At 46.4% G+C, this 22593-nt stretch overlaps 1 protein-coding gene across 1 annotated transcript in view; it reads right to left on the reverse strand.

Annotated features, from left to right (window-relative positions):
* The window catches only part of FZD6 (frizzled class receptor 6), a 53905-nt gene that overhangs the window by 24762 nt on the left and 6550 nt on the right, over positions 1-22593 (reverse strand). The window contains exon 2 of the mRNA XM_075582560.1: positions 21866-22245. Within this exon, the coding sequence (XP_075438675.1) occupies positions 21866-22078 (213 nt within the window). The 5' untranslated portion in view covers positions 22079-22245. The remainder of the gene's footprint in view (positions 1-21865; positions 22246-22593) is intronic.

The following is a 22593-nucleotide window of genomic DNA, read 5'->3' on the forward strand; positions in this document are numbered from 1 at the left end:
GTTATACAAAAGGGACAAACAACATAGTCACCTTTATATGACAGTTTCATTTATCCATACCTGGTTTCCTCGAATTGTCCACTTCCCAAAAAAATATAAGTTGTGTCTGGGTGTATTACTAATTAGTTACTGCAATTACATGAGACAATAGTGGCATGTCAAAATCTGTTTAATGCTACTTTTGGGACCCACCACCCTTTTTCAAGTAAAAACATTAACTAACCAAAACGTACATTTATTAAATGTTCTATTTTCTAAAAGCAGACAAAAACTATTTATGATGTGTAACACAGCGCATCCAGACAAAAAGGTGGATAGCCCTATTGCATACTGCATTGCTATACCAATTAGATTGGCGAGGTCTGATGACCAAATCTGCACATTGGGCAACACAAACTTAAAATTAAACTTTTTATATGATTTAGTGTCTGCTATGATACAGCACAACACTGAAATCACGGTTTAAAAAGGTTATTGCAAAAAAAATGTGAACATTGGCCCTGTAGGCAACAACTACCATGGAAGTGAAGGGGTAGTTCCCAGCAAAATATTATTGTGCAGAAAGACTTAATAACCCTATCTGCACTTCATTGGGTACTAGGGCAGGGGGCCGGGGGATCACCTCCTCTGTGTGTAAAATAATCTACTGAGCTGGCAAGTGACCAGGCTGGGGGTCAGGAGAATCCTTGGATAACGTGTATACACACACACACACACACACACACACACACGCGAGAAAACGTTTGTGAACCCCTTAGGATTTTCACATTTCAAACCTAAAAAAGGTTATTAGCTCTTAATCCAAGTCCCAATAATAGATAAAGATAACCTGATCAGACAAATGAGACAAAAAAAAACCATGATATTTTTTCAACATTTATCCACAAATGATTTAACATTGAATATCTGTGTGTGAAAATGAATGTGAACCTTTAGATTCAATACCTGGTGGCATCCTCGAGCATCTCCTGTAACTGCTGGTCAGACTCACACATCGGTTTTGGAGGCATTTTGGCTCATTTCTCCTTACAGAACTGCTTCAACTCATTGACATTTGAGGGCTTCCTTGCAAGGTCCTGCCAAAACATGATTGAGCTTAGGTCCAGACTTTGAGTAGGTCATTCTAACACGCGGAATTTCTTCTTCTGCAGCCATTCTTTTGGAGATCTGCTTGTATGTTTGGGATCATTGTCACCATTCTAGTTCAGTCTTTTTCAGATAGTGGAGTCATGAACACTCACATTAGCCAAGGTGAGAGTGGCCGGCAGATCCTTGGATGTTACTCTGGGGTTCTTTGTAACTTCATGGATGATTTGTCAGTTTGTTCTTTGAGAGGTTTTCGTAGGGGGACCGCTCCTGGGTAGAGTGACTATTATCCTGAAGTGTCTCCATTTGTAGGACATATCTGTCTGACAGTGAATTGGTGAAGCCGCAAATCCTTACAAATGGGTTTGTAACCTTTTCTAGAATGAATAGCATCATGGTTCTCTCACCCACTCCTTACGTGTAGGGGACTGTTCCTGCCCCCCCTCCTCCTCCTTTCGGCGTTACCCTCTCCGATGCCAGGCTCCGTGTCAGACGAAGCGCTCATACGCGGCCGCCATCTTGGCGGGGACGGTCTTGCACTGCGCGAGGTCCTGGCCATAATTTATTCACTGCACAGGCAGTTCAGCCACGCCCCCGGCACTCGCTTCAGCCATACACACGCCCCCCTGCTTCCCAGCTGATGCCGCTTCAACATCACAGCGCGCACCATGCTCCACGGCACACCTTTGCTCATTCTACCTCTCCCACCTTTATTATCCCAGTCCTTCTCTGGAGTCATTGCTCTGCATAGCCTCAGCTTACCTGGTGTGGATTCTCTCTCTGGTTTGTGTTTGTGATTCTTAGGTTTTGACCCGGCTTGGCTTACGACTTCTCCTGGCTCTCAACCCCGGCATCCTCATCACTACGCTGTTTCTCTCTGCCCTTGACCTCGGCTTGGCCTTCTACTATCCGGACCTCTCCCCGGCATTGGCACCCACTACAAACATTCTCACTCCGGATACGACAGGTACCACTATACCATACTAAATCTCCTGGCCTGTCTACGCAAACTACCACACTCCAGACACGCTTCCTCTGCTGCGGGTGCGTGTTACTAACGTCCCACCTCAGTACAGGGACGGTCTGCGGGCAGCACTACCGTGACACATCAATAACGGCTTTTCTGAGGTCCTCAAAGATTTCTTATGGTCATGGCATGATGTGTTTCCACGCACCTGTATGGCGAAGAACAAACTCAAAGTTTCTGATCTTTACATAAGGTGGGGCCTCCCAAAATCACCCCCGAAGATCTACCCAATCATTCCCTTTAATTTATTAAACCAGGGTTTCACTTACTTTTGCACATACCCGACTCTTAATTACTCATTGGCTTATCTAATTTATCATCATTTTGTTTCAAAATACTTTTTTTTCCCATGAACATTATCATGGAAAACTATGGAATTTCCATAACTATCATTGGGGTTCACAAACATTTTTGTGTGCATCTGTGCGCATATGCATACACACACGAGCATATATACACATACACACAGCCCTCAGAATCCTGATGACAATTGTAGAGAGAGGATAAGAATGTACCCCACTGCGCAATTGTCCCCAGTGTCTTACGCTGTCTCGGTGGTCCTGATGCTAACTAATGGACCACTGTTGGTGCTGCAGTGTTGAAGCTCATGTAAAATGTAGGTGTGTTAATAGGTGCAGGCTTAGTACTTCGCAAAGAACGGTGGTAGATGTGCATGGTTAAAAAGGAAATTGAAGTGCTGTAGTGCCGATCATTGGATGTATTTTCGCTTTATCTACTCAACTTAAGGACCGCCAGGTTAGACAGGCTACTTTTACTTGATATACTCTTCCCCTCGCTTGTACCCGCTGCCTCCGGTACATGCTGCCCCGCCAGTCTGGGAAGGCTCTGCCACTGCGTTGTATCTTTCACCAGGCTCCTCAGGACAGTTCCAGTCTCTGCAGGTCTCCACCAACTCACGTGCTCCTCTCTTGCCATCTCTCTCAACACCTATGTCATCCTTCTTGGTTATCTTGTCTCAGTTCTTTCCTTGGTTCATAGTCATTGGTTGAATGGCATGTCCGTATGTTTGAGTTTACTCCATGGACGACAAAATATGGTATGCCTTTCCATGATGACACTGAACATGTGGGAGGAATATTGATGCCAACTCAGAAAACGCCCTGGCCAGAATTGTGTGTGGAAACATGTGTTATCCATGTCTAAATTCGTTGTGATAGGTTTTCTGAAAATATATACTTTTATATGGGATATTTTTATGCTAGAGAGTAGTTCTGCCTCGACAGTGATGACTAGCATCTTATTCGTTCCCACATGAAAAATTCAGGTGTGAAGAGCCTTACACGTTCGCTCATTTTGGTATTTTTGCCAGAACTTTGTGTTTGTATATGGGATCAATAAACTCAAAGACACAGGGCAATACCATTTTGTATTTATACCCAAGACTATACGGCGTTGCTTTGAGGAGAGAATTATCTTACCGTAAAAAAAATAATAAATCTTGAGTCCATCTATGGCAGTGTGCACCAATTTTAAGTTTAAGTTCCACCCCATAGCTGAGAGAAGACAGAAAACTTCTGTGGAAGGACCATAAACAGTTCAACCTCTCCTCACCTGGTAGTCTTCTGAAAGCATTGGTGCGCACCAATGGGACTTGCTAAAGCAGTGCCCGAAACAAGGAGCGGGTCCTAAAATAATTACCATGGAAGCTATATTTCGATAAAGTTAAGCCCTCTTTATTCAGCAGTGATAACAGACTGAAGGACTTTCCTGCCAAACCATGCGTTGGCCAAAGAAAAGCAGATGATACACTCATAAGTTTAGAAGATTATCAAGCCTTTCATAGAGAATACTTTGCTGTCGAATAGATACTGTGAGGTATCCCTGGGAGGACATCGCCAATTACACACACACACACACACACACACACACACACAAAAAAAAGGTACAAGTGGAAAGAACATACAGTATAATGAAAAACCATCTCTAAAAATAATAATAATAATAATATATACATACACACACATACAGTATATATACAGTGGTGTGAAAAAGAAAGTACACCCTCTTTGAATTCTATGGTTTTACATATCAGGACATAATAACAATCATCTGTTCCTTAGCAGGACTTAAAATTAGATAAATACAACCTCAGATGGTCAACAACACATGACATATTACACCGTGTCATGATTTATTTAACAAAAATAAAGCCAAAATGGAGAAGCCATGTGTGAAAAACTAAGTATAACTTATGATTTAATAGCTTGTAGAACCACCTTTAGCAGCAATAACTTGAAGTAATCGTTTTATGTATGACTTTCAGTCTCTCACATCGTTGTGGAGGAATTTTGGCTCACTCTTCTTTACAACGTTGCTTCAGTTCATTGAAGTTTATGGGCATTTGTTTATGCACAGCTCTCTCAAGGTCGAGCCACAGCATTTCAATCAGGTTGAGGTCTGGACTTTGACTGGGCCATTGCAACACCTTGAGTCTTTTCTTTTTCAGCCATTCTGTTGTAGATTAGCTGGGGTGCTTGGGATCATTGTCCTGTTTCATGACCCAATTTCGGCCAAGCTTTAGCTGTCGGACAGATGGCCTAACATTTGACTCTAGAATACTTTGGTATACAGAGGAGTTCATGGTCGACTCAATTACTGCAAGGTTCCCAGGTCCTGTGGCTGCAAAACAAGCCCAAATCATCACCCCTCCACCACCGTGCTTGACAGTTGGTATGAGGTGTTTGTGTTGACATGCCGTGTTTGGTTTTCGCCAAACGTGGCGCTGTGCATTATGGCCAAACATCTCCACTTTGGTCTCGTCTGTCCAAAGGACATTGTTTCAGAAGTCTTGTGGTGTGTTCAAATGCAACTTTGCAAACCTAAGCCGTGCTGCCATGTTCTTTTTAGAGAGAAGAGGCTTTCTCCTGGCAACCCTTCAAAACAAACCATACTTGTTCAGTCTTTTTGAATTGTACTGTCATGAACTTTAACATTTAACATGCTAACTGAGGCCTGTAGAAACCAAGATGTAACTCTTGGGTTTTTTGCAATGTCTCTGAGCATTGCACAGTCTGATCTTGGGGTGAATTTGCTGGGACGTCCGCTCATGGGAAGATTGGCAATTGTCTTAAATGTTTTCCACTTTTGAATAATCTTTCTCACTGTAGAATGATGAACTTAAAATTGTTTGGAAATTGCCTTATAACACTTCCCAGATTGATGGGCAGCTACAATTGCTTCTCTAGGATCATTGCTGATGTCTTTCCTCCTTGGCATTGTGTTAACACACACCTGAATGCTCCAGACCAGCAAACTGCTAAAACTTCGGCTTTTATAGAGATGATCACACTTGCTGATGATCAATTAATCAAGGGCATTTGATTAGCAGCACCTGTCTGCTACTTAGCATCTTAATTCCTATGGAAGCAGTAATGGTGTACTTAGTTTTTCACACATAGCTTCTCCATTTTGGCTTTATTTTTGTTAAATAAATCATGACACGGTGTAATATGTCATGTGTTGTTGTTCATCCGAGGTTGTATTAACCTAATTTTAAGACCTGCTAAGGAACAGCTGATTGTTATTATGTCCTGATATGTAAAACCATAGAATTCAAAAAGAGGGCGTACTTTCTTTTTCACACAACTGTACATACACACACACACAGATTAAAAACGAAAACTGTGGGGCTATCAGGCAGATCGGATAGGGGTAGATTTGCCTTGTACATTCAGGACTCAAAATGTCAAGTGTGAAAAGTATGGCTAATTCTGGGTCTGTGTTGGCCTAAAAAGTAAGTAAATGGAAAAGCAGCCAAAGGACCGTTTGGTAATGTTGCAGCTGTTCTATTACGGAAAGCAAATAGGTAGCGCTATATCCCAATAGGCAGGCAGCCTGAGATATAATCCTGACCCCCAGTCAGGTGATGAGTATGGCAACAAATTATATCTATGGCGCTCTGCACTAGTGATATACCATATATATGATAAAAATTCAAATAAATTTATACAACCAGTGTCGTGGATATTCTCCCTTTGGTATTGATGCTCCACACGTGGTGGGTACACATGTAAGGAAAGAAAATCAAAACATAGTGTAATATTGTTAAACACACATATAAACATGCAACATGAGACAGACGCTGAGAACAACAGGTGACAAATTACAAACACATTTAATAAGGTATATGATTAAAAATACATAAAAATACATAAAAACATATAAGGATCTGGTAGGACACTCCAACTCAAGTGGGGGTTCCTGCTTACCAAACGTGAGATGGTATCAGGCAATGGATATTGTTAAAGAGTATCCCCTCTTGTGGATGGCCGCTGCTGTAGCAAACTCCTGGGCTCACACGTGGAGTCTCCGTCTCTGTGACCTCCGCCTCTGTGATGCTGGCGTGGAAGCTGACCGCTGTAGACACCTCCTGCCTTGCCGCTGAAAGCGCGCCAACCGGAGCAGACTCAAATGCGGATGGATATGCGCCAAAGATACAGCAGCCCGCAGGTAGCAGTTCTTAATTCCAAGGGGGTCAGTGTTCACCACTGAGTGTGGGAGACCTCTCAGACCTCTCAGTAACACCCTACGCGTTTCGAAAGTAAGACTTTCTTCCTCAGGGGTAAACATTCTGAAACTCACCAACCCTCTCATTCCCTATACCCAATGTTTCAACTTACCTGCCTGTAGATTGTAAGCTCCTTGAAGGCAGGGCCCAACACATTGCAGGCCTATCCTACCTCTTCTAACACCATTTTTATCCTGTCGGTTAATGTTACTTATGCCCATAATCATATCTCTGACTGTCCATAAAATGTCGGCAAACTGAATCTATAACCTTTGTTCGTTTAATACAACCATGTATTATAATTCTGTCTTTTTCTGATCTGTCTCTTGTGTAGCAAATCATTTTACTCAATTGTAGTGGTTCTCAAACTGACAGATGTATTGTGGTGTCCCTGTAAGTGGAGGCGTGCATTTACTTTAAAAATAAATTGATTATGATTGTCACCACAAGACGCATCGAACACCAGAGACTCTAAAGGACTATTACTGAATAGAAAAAATATATATATATAAAACATTTAGGGCATTCATATAAATTCCCATAAAATTAAAAACTATACGCCAATTCTAGCTCCCAGAGACAAGATCATATTATATCCCCGCAAGCGTTTTCTACGTTTTGCAAATTCTCACAGGATCAAATGCAAGAAAACAAAAAAAAAAGCATAATGTAACTCATACCAAAAAAAGTTACCTGCAGCAACAGTGCTTAACCACAAGACATATAATCCCTGTGCTAGTCAATGACTTGCAGAACCGGTTCAACGTGCACAGTATATGTGGAGTATTAGGGAAACTTACTGGTGGCTATAAAATTCTAATCTTTTTCATTAAGTACTGTTGGCAAACAGTTCTGCAACAGCAAGGCTTCTTCCTAGCCAATCCTTCACATTCTACTACTGAACTAGGATGCAGAGTTCATGCACATCTATTAAGCAGGTATTAAACAGTGCAACGAGTTCAGCTTTACAACTACACATTAAAGTTGTAAACAACTCTAATAGGAACAGTATTATGTTGGTGCTTAAAGAAAAAAAAATTGTGGTTAGAGCACTTTACAACTGGAATGTGGAATACGGGGAAAGGGCGGCGGGGGGAGGAGGCGCAGAGAGCTCCAGGAGCTGTCTGCCCATGCTCTCAATAATGTCAGTGTGCTGCTTCAGTGTGTCACAGATACACACTTGGACATACAGAGCTGCTGGGGGGAGGATGGGGGCTCCTAAACATTATTATAGCTGGCTCCGAATATCTGTAATGAAGGACAAGAAAAAATAAATTAATGATCTATCTTAATATATAAAATCGAAAGGTTGGTACTAGCTGCGGTGAATCTGATTGGTCCTCAGCCTCTGGCCAATCAGATTGGTGGCTCTGACGTCACCCAACTGCCACTCTCTTCCCCCTCGGCACCACACACACACACACACACACACACACACACACACACTCACTCTCTCTCTCTCTCTCTCTGTGTCCTCTCCCCCCCCAGCACACTCGCCCTCACGTGCGCCGCCCTGCACCGGCTCACGGACGGAGGGGAAGCGCGGCGCGGCCCTCCTGCCCCTGCCGCCAACGCTCACTTCTCTCCCTCCCTGGCGTTCACTTCCCTCCCTCCCCGGCGGGGGGACAGGCAGTGGGCAGGCAGCCTTCCTCCTGCAGCTGCCTCGCGGCACCGAGTGGGGGTAAGATGGCGACGCCCGGAAGGACCCCCTTCTCCTGCAGGTGCCTCGCGGCGCCGAGTGCTAAGATGGCGGCGCACAGCGGACATGCGGGGGGTGGTATTCAGTCAGGAGAGAGACGGGGGGAGGGAGTCAGGAGAGAGACGGGGGGGGGAGGGAGTCAGGAGAGAGAGGGGGGGGAGGGAGTCAAGGAGAGAGAGGGGGGGAGGGAGTCAGGAGAGAGAGGGGGGGAGGGAGTCAGGAGAGAGAGGGGGGGGAGGGAGTCAGGAGAGAGAGGGGGGGAGGGAGTCAGGAGAGAGAGGGGGGGGAGGGAGTCAGGAGAGAGGGGGAGGGAGGGGAGTCAGGAGAGAGGGGGGAGGGAGGGAGTGAGGAGAGGGGAGGGAGTGAGGAGAGGGGGGGGGAGGGAGTCAGGAGAGAGGGGGGAGGGAGTCAGGAGAGGGGGGGGGAGGGAGTCAGGAAAGGGGGGGAGGGAGTCAGGAGAGAGACGGGGGGGGAGGGAGTCAGGAGAGAGACCGGGGGGGAGAGAGTCAGGAGAGAGACGGGGGGGGGGAGGGAGTCAGGAGAGAGATGGGGGGAGAGGGAGTCAGGAGAGAGATGGGGGGGAGAGGGAGTCAGGAGAGAGATGGGGGGAGAGGGAGTCAGGAGAGAGACGGGGGGTAGGGAGTCAGAAGAGAGACGGGGGGTAGGGAGTCAGAAGAGAGGGGGGGAGGGAGTCAGGAGAGAGGGGGGGGGAGTCAGGAGAGGGGGGGGGGAGTCAAGAGAGAAGGGGGGGGGGAATGCTTACAGTTTTCAGCGGAAGCTTTTTACTTACCCACCCGGAATTTAAAACGGCCGCCAATCCTTAAGGTTCCCGTGGATCAATGGGAAGCCATAACGGCATGAGCTGCAGCTTCCTGTTGGCCGATACTGGCAGCCATTTTTATTTCACAGGCATCTAAAACTAAGCATTTCGGGGAGCTCACTGGCCGCTGAAAATTGCGTGGTTCAGCACTGGAGGAGACACATCCCCGGCCACAGGGGGCCAGTGAGGATGGGAGAGTTTGAACAATGCGGAGGATATGCAGAAGTTCTTAATACCAAAGTAATTAATATATAAAATAAATAAATAAAATAAATAAAAAAGGGAAGTACTATACACAGTCAATACCAAAATATACCACAAATAAAAATAAAAGTAAAACTACCACATATCCCTGCATTTAATTAATCTGTGCAAAGCATCACATTGAACTCATTTCGATGCCAGAGTTACACACCATTTTATTTCAAAATTCACACGGTCAATCGCTTAAGATTCCTACAGTAACCTCAGCAACCTCCACCCACCCCAAAAAAAAACCATCCAACACTGAGTCATTGTATAAATGCAACAAGCAAGGGAAGCCTTTGTAAATGATCGCACAATGGTGCAATCCTCACCAATCTGCACCAAGATGGCATGGCGTGCCGTCCTCTTGCTTTGGTTTATGTAAAGCCCAAGGAATGCTAGGGTAGTTGATGTTTAACTAGCTGTCTTTGTTTAGAAGCAGGAAAGTACATTTAAAGAGGCTTGCCCTGCAAAGTAAAGTGTCACTATCCTGATTGGGTTTTGTAATGCTGTGTGCTTTCAGTTTGATACTCCTGACGGATCATTTACCTTCGCTGCCAGGAGCTCAATGGAATAAAGCCAATGACTACATTTGCTTTTCCGCCCTTATCATGATGCTGACCATGTGGGACTGTGTTAAATACTCCAACGGTTTTTCCATTTGATAAAAAAAGGAGGTCTAAAAATACATACAGCTATGCCTGCGCCCGTCAAAAACACAGCACACACAGCACAGAATACGTGCTGGAAAATGTACTTGCCTACGTGTTCCAGGTCACTGCATTTTTCGACACGGATGCTACAAAATCGAGGAGCTTAATTATTTATAAAATGTTTTACCAGGAAGTAATACATTGAGAGTTACCTCTCGTTTTCAAGTATGTCCTGGAGCTGGTTTCACAATAGGAGTTGGAGTAACATACGGACTGCCTTTATGTACTTTCATTGTTTTGTAAAAGCAAGTGATTTATATTAAAGTGGTCTGTTCATACAACAGCAATATAGTGATAACCTGATTTCCTAGAAAAAGAACAAAAAGATGGTGCTGAAAAAAACAACAACAAAAAACAAAAACAAAACACATTCACAGCTGTAAATCTTCCACACCTGCTTCAGCGACAGCCAGAGGTAGGAGAGAGGCCCCATCTTGCTACTGGATATCACAGGTCACAATACATATTCTGCAACAACTAAGCAACTTGTTCAGCTATAAAACTCACTGGAATCCTGTAACAAGAGTAGTTTGTGGAGTATTAGCATTGCTCATGTTTAAGAGAAATGACTGCCTTTATCACATCTCATTATAGCCTCTTTTTTGTTTTGTTTTAATAAAAATAAAAAAATCAAGCAAGACACACACACACGCTTGGAATTGGTCGGTCTTGTAACTCCCGGCTCCCTTGGTTTGAATAGCACGATATACATCGCAGAAGCAGTAACACGATCACATGATAACGCTGCAATAACATCTGCTACATCTAAATGTAAAAGAAATGGGACGCCATCTATAAAAACAGTATGGAGGTGGTGCCATTTATTAAAATAAGGTAGTTATGCCAGGGAGTGAATTAAAGCTTTCACCAAAGAGTCTCTAGTGAAGTCAAGATTCACCCTTCATATAAAATTCAAAAAAATAAATAAAAATGAAGCATACTAGAACTACAGGTCTTTTGCAAACCGCTGCTGGCCGGGCTGAACAGCCCATCAGCGGAACTACCATGGGTGCAGCTGCACCATGCCCATCCGCCCACCCAAACAGGGTTCTGGTATTTCTACAGGGCTCCCTCTCCTCTTCCCTCCCCCAGGGCCCTACGTGTGAAGAGGCGGGTGCAGAGCTTCAACCCGCGGAGGAAGCCCACCTAGGCGGTGCCTACACAGAAGTTAGGCCACACCAGAAGTTGACCCAACTTCTGCAATCACCGCTGCACAGGTGGGGCCCTGGATCCCAAATCGGGGAGTCGTTCCACCCCTGCCACCAATTTACAGCTAGGGTGCTTCATTATTTGTTAGTGTCGAAAAACAACGTTATGCGGCAAATTATCACTCATAAAAGAACACTTAAAGGGCAAACAATACTTACAAAATTCAACTTAGTTTTTTTTTTTTTTTTTTTAATTACAAGATCCAAAAGGACAAAATGATGTTTACATGCATCTTCCCTTGGAAATGTTTTATTCATAAAGTGCTGCCTTAGGCCACGAATGTAGAGCGCGCGACGGCGCAAAGAAAATGCAGCAGCTCTATCCGGCCGGGCCATCGTGCGCACGCGAAGAGCGACCGCGCGGCAGAATTTGGAGCCAACAAACAATTGTTTTTTCGTGTGACGGCCGCGTCACGCGAGTGGTTCAGACAATGAGGACGAACCAGCCTGGTGACGTCACGGCCACGCCTCCGCCACCATCAATGCCTTAACATCAACATGGACTAGTGGCAGTGACATGTTTAAAGAGGGAAATGTAGGCAATTGATGCCTTAAAAAAAAATCAAAAAAAAATTCATTATATTAATATATAAAAGATACTACCAGGGAATCTATGTTTTTTCAGAAGAGTGTGTAAACAAACATTACACACAAAAAACAAAATCAAATCCAAATCCATTCAAAAGACATCATATCCATTGAAATATTTGCTCTGGCAAATGATATCTCCAGAGCTTCTGAGCTTGATGAAACGTGTGCGATTCACAGTGGAAAAGCCATTGTTTTTGTGGCTCCGTGCCAGCCGCAGAGCGCTGTTTTGGCTTGCTAACATTCTACAGAACAAAGCCCAGTCTAGATAAAGTCAAACATTCCACACAAGCCGTGCACTATACAAAGTAAGAGAGACGGTAATGAAAGATGGGGACACACAAAAGATTTCCAGCAGCTATGTGAGACGCAGGTCAAAATATACACGGAAAGAAAAGGGAGGAATACTGCTAGAAGAATAAATCATGTTTTATTCAGACAACAAAAAAAATGTTGGGAACCAGCTTTAACACTGTGCACCTGCTGCTATAAAATATTTGTTCCTTGAACCCCTAATTAGTAAATCTATTTTTTTTTTTTAAACTGTGTAGTTGATCCCAGGCAGTACAATATCCTCTTAATAAGGCGCCAAACTGCACCTCAGTGTGTACAGACAGCATGGGTTGTAGAGCTTCTAACGTCACACACCATAATGCGTTGCCACTGTAGATGCAAAGCATTGTGGGGAGTTTCTTTGCAAGCTCCTGCTGTAATTGACAGCTTTACCAGTTTGGGGCCCTACTAAATGCGCAGTCCCTACACAGGCTCAGTAGCCCACTAAAGTGCCTGTGATCCACAATTACAGATTGTCTTTATTTTTGTAAACCCCTTGGAGACACCTCACAAACTCTTAGGCGTTCCCGAACCCCCTGTTGAGAATCATCGAGATAAAAGAAAGTTGACCACTGCTGGAACTGGTTTTAAAAGAAGATGATTTGCCTGAACTCCATTACTGCTAGATTGGGTAACTGCACCACCACACCCTATTAAAAGGACAGTCCCTCCCATGTAAATCAGGCCTGCACAACATACGGCCCGCCCCCTCCTCCTCCCCCCCTACCCCCCCCCAGCCCGCTCTGCAGACACAGGAGGGAAGGAGCGCCAGCATTTTGACACGCTCCCCACCCCCTCCTGAGCCCGCTCTGCCGAGCGCTAGCATTGTGATGCCCCCCCCCTCCAACCCCCTCTGCCTATTAGGGAAGGATCGGCAGCAGTTTGATGCGATCCCCTGCAGGCAGAGAGGAGAGAAGGGACAGAGCTGAGGCCGGTCTGACTGCAGAGGGTGGGGGCGGGGTCTGACTGCAGAGGGTGGGGGCGGGGTCTGACTGCAGAGGGTGGGGGCGGGGTCTGACGGCAGAGGGTGGGGGCGGGGTTAGTGACAGCGGAGCCTCAGTGAGAGCAGTAAGGGCTGGGACCCGCTGCACGGCGTGGGCGGCCACACGCGAGTTCCCCACCAGCAGGGGAATCCTTCCGAGCCGGTCCCCCCTGGCTGCACAGCTCACTACACGCTGTGACGCGTCAGCCGCTAGCGGATACAAGAGAATTGTGATCCCTAGCGTCGACGCGTCACGTGGTGTGGCTGTGAGCCAATGAGGAGGGGAGGCTTCGGGAGGAGGAGAGGCTCCGGGGAGCGGTGAGGAGTGTGGAGTGAAAGCAGCGTGAGTGCCTGCCTGTGTGTATGTGTGTGTGTGAGTGTGTGTGTGTGCCTGAGTGCCTGCCTGTGTGTGTGTATGTGTGTGCCTGTGTGTGCGCGTGTGTATGAGTGCCTGCGTGTGTGTGTGTGAGAGAGTGCCTGCGTGTGTGTATGAGTGTGTGTGTGTTGCTTACCATCAGCAGCTCCAGCCCGAGCCTGTGGAGGGAGGGAGGGGGGGGGAAGAGTAGCGGGTCCCTCCGCTCAAGCCAAGCCCCCCCTCCCTGTCAAGCCTCCCACTCCCGCCCACCTCCCGCTCCTGCTCCCTATAGACCGCATATCGCGGTCTGTGTATGTCAGCGCCCCGACAAAACAGAGTAGGGGGAGCGAGGGATGAATAGATGCACAGATAAACAAATGTGGACAATCAGTTTATCATATAGTGAACCCAGTAAGGGGGGGGTGGGATGGTGAAGAATCAATAGGTAGAGGTGAACTATATAATAGTCATTGAATGAGCCTGAGGAAGCCGTCCAATCGGCGAAACGCGTTGCTCTAATTCGGTGAAGACTTTTGGACCACTGGGGCTTCCGTAGCTGGGGGAAGCAGTTGTAGACACAGCCGCGCCAGGAACTGCCATCTATTCCGACTCCGGACGCGGAGGAGAGAGCGGCCGGGGACTACTGCAAACCACAGCCACGGGAGCACGCCGGAACATTGATAGTTTATGTTGTGGATCTTATCTAATGTGTATTAAACTTTCACGTTTTTAAGAGCATTGCTGATCCCAATATGTTATTTTGCCTCACCCACGCCCCTTACTGAAACGGGGAGGGAAGAAGCCCAGAACGGGAGAACGGTGAGAGAGACCCGCATTTAACCCCCTGCCTGCCAGCAGCAGCGTGCACAGCACCCCTGGGATTATCTCTGACGGGGAACCTAGGTGTATACCATAAAGACATCTGCCCTACGCCTCTACTCACACTGGGCCGTGTGAGTATTTGTTTATATTGTGAATCACCACGACCCCTCCTGCACCCAATTGCAGAAGGGTTACCATCCTTCCCAAAGATACCATCTTTGGATTGTGTTTACACACGGCCGTGTAAGCATCTATTATATAGTTCAACTCTACCTATTGATTCTTCACCATCCCACCCCCCCTTACTGGGTTCACTATATGATAAACTGATTGTCCACATTTGTTTATCTGTGCATCTATTCATCCCTCGCTCCCCCTACTCTTTTTTGTCTCTACGTTTCCATAAGGGCTTTGGATCATCCCTTTATCAGGGGTAGAAGCAGAAGGGATCACAAGAATACCTCCACACCAATATAAAATAACCATATTTATTGGTTTCACCGCTCTTCTGAAAATCTGTCATTAAAGGTAAGCGCCTGGTTCCTCCATACTGTCTATGTCAGCGCCCCGCCTGTCTGCAGTGCGGGCGCGCTGACGGAGGGAGCGGGGCCTTAGCCTAAGTGAGGTGCCTGCTGCCAGGGACCAAGATGGCTTCCCCCCTCCAGCCATGCTCCACAGTGAAAGGTAGGTCACCCCCCCCTGCTGCTGCCCCTCAGAGCTAGTGGCAGTGTGTCAGAGTGACAGTGTGGCAGTGGCAGTGTGGCAGTGTGTCTGTGGCAGTGTCAGTGTGGCAGTGGCAGTGTGTCAGTGACAGTGTGTCAGTGGCAGTGTGTCAGTGGCAGTGTGTCAGTGGCAGTGTGTCAGTGGCAGTGTGGCGATGTGAGGTGAGGTGCAGGGGGGGGAGGTGAGGTGCAGGGGAATGAGTGAGGTGAGGTACAGGAGTGAGGTGAGGTACAGGGGGCAGGTGTAGTGGGGTGATGTGATGTGAGATGCAGGGGGGAGAGTGATGTGAGGTGAGGTGCAGGGGGGGGAGGTGAGGTGCAGGGGGGAGGTGTAGTGGGGTGATGTGAGGTGCAGGTGGGTGATGTGAGATGCAGGGGGAGAGTGAGGTGAGGTGCAGAGGGGGTGAGGTGCAGAGGGGGTGAGGTGCAGGGGGGTGGGATGTGTGTGGTCTGCAGGGGGGTATTGTGTGTTATGTGGAGGGGGAGTATTGTGTATGGGTGAGGGGGAGAGATGGGGGTGTGAGACAGAGGGTGAGTCTCGCAAAGGTTGAAGATGATGAGGGGTGCTGGGGGAGATATGAGGATGATGAGGGGTGCTGGGAGAGATATGAGGATGATGAGGGGTGCTGGAGGATATATGAGGATGATGATGATGATGATGAGGGGTGCTGGAGGATATATGATGATGAGTGCTGGAGGATATATGATGATGATGGGTGCTGGAGGATATATGATGATGATGATGATGATGATGATGATGATGATGATGGGTGCTGGAGGATATATGATGATGATGAGAGGTGCTGGGGGAGAGATGATGATGATGATGATGATGATGATGATGAGAGGTGCTGATGATGAGAGGTGCTGGGGGAGAGATGATGACGATGATGATGATGAGAGGTGCTGGGGGAGAGATAATGACGATGACTTTACCCATGCGGCCCGAATCTGTTTTTCTTGGAGCAGTTCGGCCCTTCTCGCTTTACAAGTTGTGCAGGCCTGATGTAAATGAATGTAACGCACACATGCCTCAGGGGATCATAACATCACAGAAACCACTTCAACTCTACCTATCATAATATTCATCATCAAAAACACAACAAATACAACCAGCAAAGAATAATTTGTAGGACCGAATTCCTGAGTAAACGTGGGGGGGGGGGGGGGGGGAACTTTTATTCCTTCCAGTAAAGTGGTGGCCAAACTGTGGCCCTGGCGACCACCAAGTGTCCCGCAGCGGCATTTGAGGTGGCCTGCGTGATCCTCCAGGGGATCAGTCTCTTCTTGCATCGGAAGTCGAGCTGGATGGCGTGTGAAGAGGCTGATCCCTGGAGGATCCGCTGCCACCGCACCCCCAAGGTAAAACGGAGTGAGGGGAGGGGGGTGAAATAAGGAAAGAAAGAAAGAAAGAAAGAAAGAAAGAAAGGAGAGACTTTATCATTAACCCTTTGCGGTCCAATTAATTTTCATTAAGTGCGCCAGTAGGTCTAATTTAATTTTCGGGGGGAAAAAAACACATACAGCTTTTTTTTTTGCACACAAACTCACAGCACACACTCACTGCACAGCGCGCACACTCACTGCACAGCGCGCACACTCACTGCACAGCACGCGCACACACAGAGCGCACACACAGAGTGCACACACACTGCGCGCACACTCACTACACTGCACGCACACACTGCAGACGCACGCACGCCTCACAGCACGCACACACTGCACAGACGCACGCACGCCTCACAGCACGCACACACTGCACAGACGCACGCCTCACAGCACGCACACACTGCACAGACGCACGCACGCCTCACAGCACGCACACACTGCACAGACGCACGCACGCCTCACTGCACAGACGCACGCACGCACTCACTGCACAGACGCACGCACGCCTCACACCATGCACTCACTGCACAGCACGCACAGCACACACTGCGCGCGCGCACGCACACACTGCGCGCGCGCACGCACACACTGCGCGCGCGCACGCACACACTGTGCGCGCGCACACACACACACACTACTCACAGCACACTCACTACACGCACACACTGCACAGACGCATGCATGCACGCCTCACAGCACGCACTCACTGCACAGACGCACGCACGCCTCACAGCACGCACTCACTGCACAGACACACGCACGCCTCACAGTACTCACTCACTGCACAGACGCACGCACGCACTGCACAGCACGCCTCACAGCACGCACATACTCACTGCGTGCGCGCGCACACACTGCACACACACACACACACACACTGCACACACACACTGCACACCCCCACCTCCGGTGTCAGCAGCTTGGAGTCATCGTGGGGCTGCCTGCGGGGATCGGTGCCAGGCTGCTGGCGGATCGGTGCAGGACTGGGGGGGGGAGGTGGGCGGATCGGCGCAGGACTGGGGGGGGGGAGGGAGGAGGTGAGCGGATCGGCGCAGGGCTGGTCGGATCGGCGCAGGGCTGGTGGGGTGGGCGGGTTGGCGCAGGGGCCATCAGTGCGGCCCATCAGTGCGGTGCAAGGGGAATGCAGGGATGTGCTGCCGGCGCCTCACTCCACACTCCACACCTTCCCCCCCCCCTCCTCCCGATCCGACATTGGACCGTAACTCGCAAAATATTAGTGTCGGATATATTCCGACATTGGACCGGAAAGGGTTAAACACATCCACAACAAGGGCAAAATCTTTGCTTGATTTGTGGACTTTAAAAAGTCCTCCGACTCCATCTGGCATCCAGGTCTGTTGCTGAAAATACTAGAGAGCGGAATAGGGGGGAGAATATACGACACCATCAAAAGTATGTACTCTGAAAACAAATGCTGCGTTTAAGTTAATAACAAAAGGACAGACTTCTTCCATCAAGGCCTGCAGCCTGATCCCACACTTTTTAATATATACATGAATGAGCTCGCAGCAGCCCTAGAATCCTCCTCAACACCTCCTCAACTTGGCTGGCACAGAGATTAAGTCTCTACTATACGCAGACGTTCTGCTCCTGCTGTCACCAACAGAACAGGCCCTAAAACACAAACTGGCAATACTAGAAAAAGGTCAGCCAGACTTGTGCACTCTGTGAACCGAGAAAAAAAAAAAACAGAATACTGAATGGTATTCCAGGGGAAAAAAATGGAGAATCATCCAACCATATTGCAATGCACTGGAACAGACTGAGCTACACATACCTAGGTCTAACAATCAGCTCATCAGGGAAATTCAACCTGTCCATAAATACACTGGAGGTGAAAGCCCGCAGAGCATTCTATGCAATAAGGAAACAGCTGTACCACCTAAAACCACCAATAAGAGTGAATGAAAAAATTCAACATCATCATCACACCCATCCTTCTGTATGGCAGCAAGGTGGGGGGCCCTGTGACCTACCCAGACTCCACAAAATGGGATACCAGCCCAACCGAAATACTGCATCTGGAATTCTGCAAAACACCTCCAAGTACACAGGAGTAAAACAAACAATGCTTGCCGGGCTGAGCCGCTTTCCTCTACTGCTCACTGTACAGAAGAGAGCACTGACATTCTGGGCTCACATAAACACCAGCCATCCACAGTCTTACTGCTACAGAGCAATGAGAAGCCAGGAGCGCCTCACTAAATAAACCCTGTGCCATCAAAGAATTTGTCCTCTCACTCCAAGAACAAAACCCCACACAGATCAATAGCCTGCCGAAAAAAACAAATGAACTCAATTGCCAGTGAAATGAAGGAGCAATATGGGACTATGGGAAAATGATATCCACCGCTCAAAGAAGCTGGAGACCTACCACAGCCTATAGAGAGAATACACTCTGGCACCCTACCTAATGAAGGTAAAAGCAGAGACAGAATTTGTGCCAGTACTGAATGAGTGCCCACAGCCTGGAAATAGAAACAGGCAGACACTGACAAAACTGGAAGCCCCAGGAGAGGACAATGTGCCAGCGATGTGAGCTAGGAGGCACACAATACTCTGAAGTGAGGAGTGCCCACTTGGAGAAACTCACAGCTCTTATCCAGAACTTTAATCAAATAGAATCTGCCTGTATTTTTAAGTATTCAATCTGAATGCAGATTTTGGTGTGCGGACCGTATTTTGTCAAAATAATCCACAGAATTCCAGGAAACTAGTTTTGACAGTTTTGCCCATTCCTATTGGTCACCCCTCTGTGATGCACAGGGGATATTTCAAGAATGTGAGGATTTCTTGGAGGCTGACAGCCCATGACCTGGCTATCGTCTATAGCCTTCCAAACTATACCTTTTTCACTTTTAGTGAACCATCAGTGATAGCCCCAGGTTAGCCCTCTTTCTAGATCAACATAGACACAGGAAGGGTATTGCCTGTCAAAACAATTCTTGTGTTTTTAACAGAATTTGTAACCAACGTTAACCCCTGAAGTACCAGGGGGGGGGGCTGTTTTAAAAAAAATATTGTTTAACATATTGCAGTTATGAATGTCTATAAAAAAAATAAAGAAGAATACATACAGTCACTATGTTGCCACTTTGGTGATATTGTTTATATGGCGCAGAACAGTCCAGGTATCATTGTAATTTCACATAAATAACTCTCCATACATGGCAGAAAGATGTAATGTACTGGCAGCCAGTTGGAAAGCAGAGAGATACAGAACACTCAACATGGCACCACACAGTGGAAAAATCACAAAAGCTCATTACTTTTAATGTACCTTCATTATTCTATCAGTACTTAGATTGTAAGCTCTTTAGGACAAGGACTCCTTTTCCTATTGTTATGTCTGAAGCGCTTTTGCCCATTATGATTTATAATATTATGTCACATGTATTACTGGTGTAAAGCGCCGAGTACCTTGATGGCACTTGTACTGTACATATAATATTTGGTTAATTCTTATAGTATTAAAAACACACACACGAAAAGATTCAAAGATTCAAATTACCATTTTCCTTAACTGGGGTCTAGCCTGCCCTCAACTCAGTGAATGCCACAGTGCAACAGCCCCTCTGTCAAACCGCTATCATGTGATCGCTCCTAAGCGATCGCACCCAGTGACACGAATGCAAGAGGAGGGTCCTCTTTCAAGCATAAAAAACAGAAACCGTGAGTAAAAGGAGAAAAGAGCACAAAAAATACTGTGAATATGAACAAAGGATACTTATAGTCCCGAATACAAGTATATGAGATTTTGATGGGTGCAGCAAAGGGTAGTTGGTGGGTTCTTCAACCACTAGAAATTATGTAGCGTAGGAGGATCCAATGCGCGTTCACATCCAGATATGAAAAAAAGGAAAAGAAAAAAAAAATGGGGGGGGGGGGGGAAGAGAAAACACAATAGTGTAATCCTATATGGCATCAGTTTAAATGGAAGTGGTAGTGCACTCACATTTAGTAAGGTCAAACAGGCGTTTCGGTTAATCAGTTTAACCAGACTATTGTTGAAGAGTGTCCGATGTCAGGATGCTTCTGATGGTGTATATGGTCTCTGACGACAGGATACTCCCGATATCTTGCAAACTCACGGATAGCAGGATATTTGGGAGATATAGAAAAGAAAAAACACACACATAGTGTAACACTGTATAGATTAAAGGTGATCTATAACCATATAGTATATCCACTCACATTGTGTATTCTGATAATACGCTTTCAGGTTGTTAAAGTAACCAACGTATGACGTCTTCTGGAATCCCAGGATATTCCCGGCAAAGTATACCGGAAAAGGTGTAAAAAAACTTTATGGATGAATAAAAAGGAAGCACTTACAGAGCTTTAGAAAGCCCCCTGAAGAAGTCCAATCCAATAGGACGAAATGCGTTGAGGCACATAGGAACCAATTGCTGCACTATATAGACCCTGAAGAGCGGTCTGAAGCTCTGTACCCCCTCAGTGTGGTATCCCCCAGTGTATGGCCATCACTGGGTTTTACTGAGAGTGGGGACGCAGTTGTTTTGGACTTCCTTTGGCTGTTTGTATATACAGCTCTGCAAGTGCTTCCTTTTTATTTATTCATAAAGTTTTTTACACCTTTTCCTGCATCCTTTTCCTCCTTTGCCGGGAATATCCTGTGATTCCAGAAGACGTCATAAGTTGGTTACTTTAACAACCTAAAAGCGTATTATCAGAATACACAATGTGAATGGATATACTATATAGTTATAGATCACCTTTAATCTATACAGTGTTACACTATGTGTGTGTTTTTTCTGTTCTATATCTCCCTAATATCCTGCCATCCGTGAGTTTGCAAGATATCGGGAGTATCCTGTCGTCAGAGACCATATACACCATCAGAAGCATCCTGACATCGGACACTCTTCAACAATAGTCTGGTTAAACTGATTAACCGAAACGCCTGTTTGACATTACTAAATGTGAGTGCACTACCACTTCCATTTAAACTGATGCCATATAGGATTACACTATTGTGTTTTCTCTTCTCCCCCTCCTTTTTTTTCATATTATCTGGATGTGAGCGCGCATTGGATCCTCCTACTCTACAGAAAAAACATTAAAAATTATCAAGTTAATCTACTTTATTGCAACTCCAGTACCTTTGCATCTTTAACATTGCATTGCTTTTTGGTTGCGTGATAAATTATCTCGTCCCCCATAATGCAGTAGAAAACTGTATTCAATTATGCTGCATGTTCTGCTTTAATTTCTCTGCAACACCGAGTTTTATTCCAATGATTAAACAAAAATCAGAAATGCGGCACTAAAAATCGAAGAAACATTAAAGAGAAGAAATGCTTACCTCCATCCGAAGAGCTGCACTATCTTGATCATAGTGCTCCATCAAATTCGGAAAGAATGTCATGTTATAGCTCATGCCCATACATCTGGGCACTGTAATGGGTTCACAAGTGAACTGGCTGTGACATTGCACCAAGGGAAGACACAAGGTGCACAGCAAAGCAATCCCAGAAAAGCGCATCATTCTTCCAAAGTAGAATGTCAGTCCTCGCATGTAATAATTCCTGACCGAGCTGCTCCGAGCTTGATCAGGAGTGAGACATCCAAACTGAGATTTATTAGACGAGGGAAAGCGGTGACATGGTCCCACGGCCAACTTCCCAGGGCGATTTTATGGCCTCGGGTAAAGGAAATCTATAGTGTTCATTTTTAGCAGACATCCTGTTAATATAAAAAGACAAGAACGAAATTAGCGATGACAAAGCGGTTGGCAGAAATCTACATCCTGTCTGGCACATGAACATGCAAGTGGCCCAGCGGTGCCATAAATTAACTTCCAAGACCTAACTTTTAAGGTTACTTCTCAGGAGAAGGGAGGAGTATCAACTAGTACTCAGGAACAGCTGGTGGTCATTGTACATGTCCCCAAGTCTCAGACACCAAAAACAGTGCCTTCAATGATTTACGGTCTTTCCTACTATAGCATGATATTAGCATGTTTCAGTGGAAAGTATTATCAGTGTTATAACCACAACTTGCCCAAAGAAAATGTACAGTATAGCATTACAG

This window comes from Ascaphus truei, chromosome 2, assembly GCF_040206685.1.
Source record: "Ascaphus truei isolate aAscTru1 chromosome 2, aAscTru1.hap1, whole genome shotgun sequence".
NCBI lineage: Eukaryota > Metazoa > Chordata > Amphibia > Anura > Ascaphidae > Ascaphus > Ascaphus truei.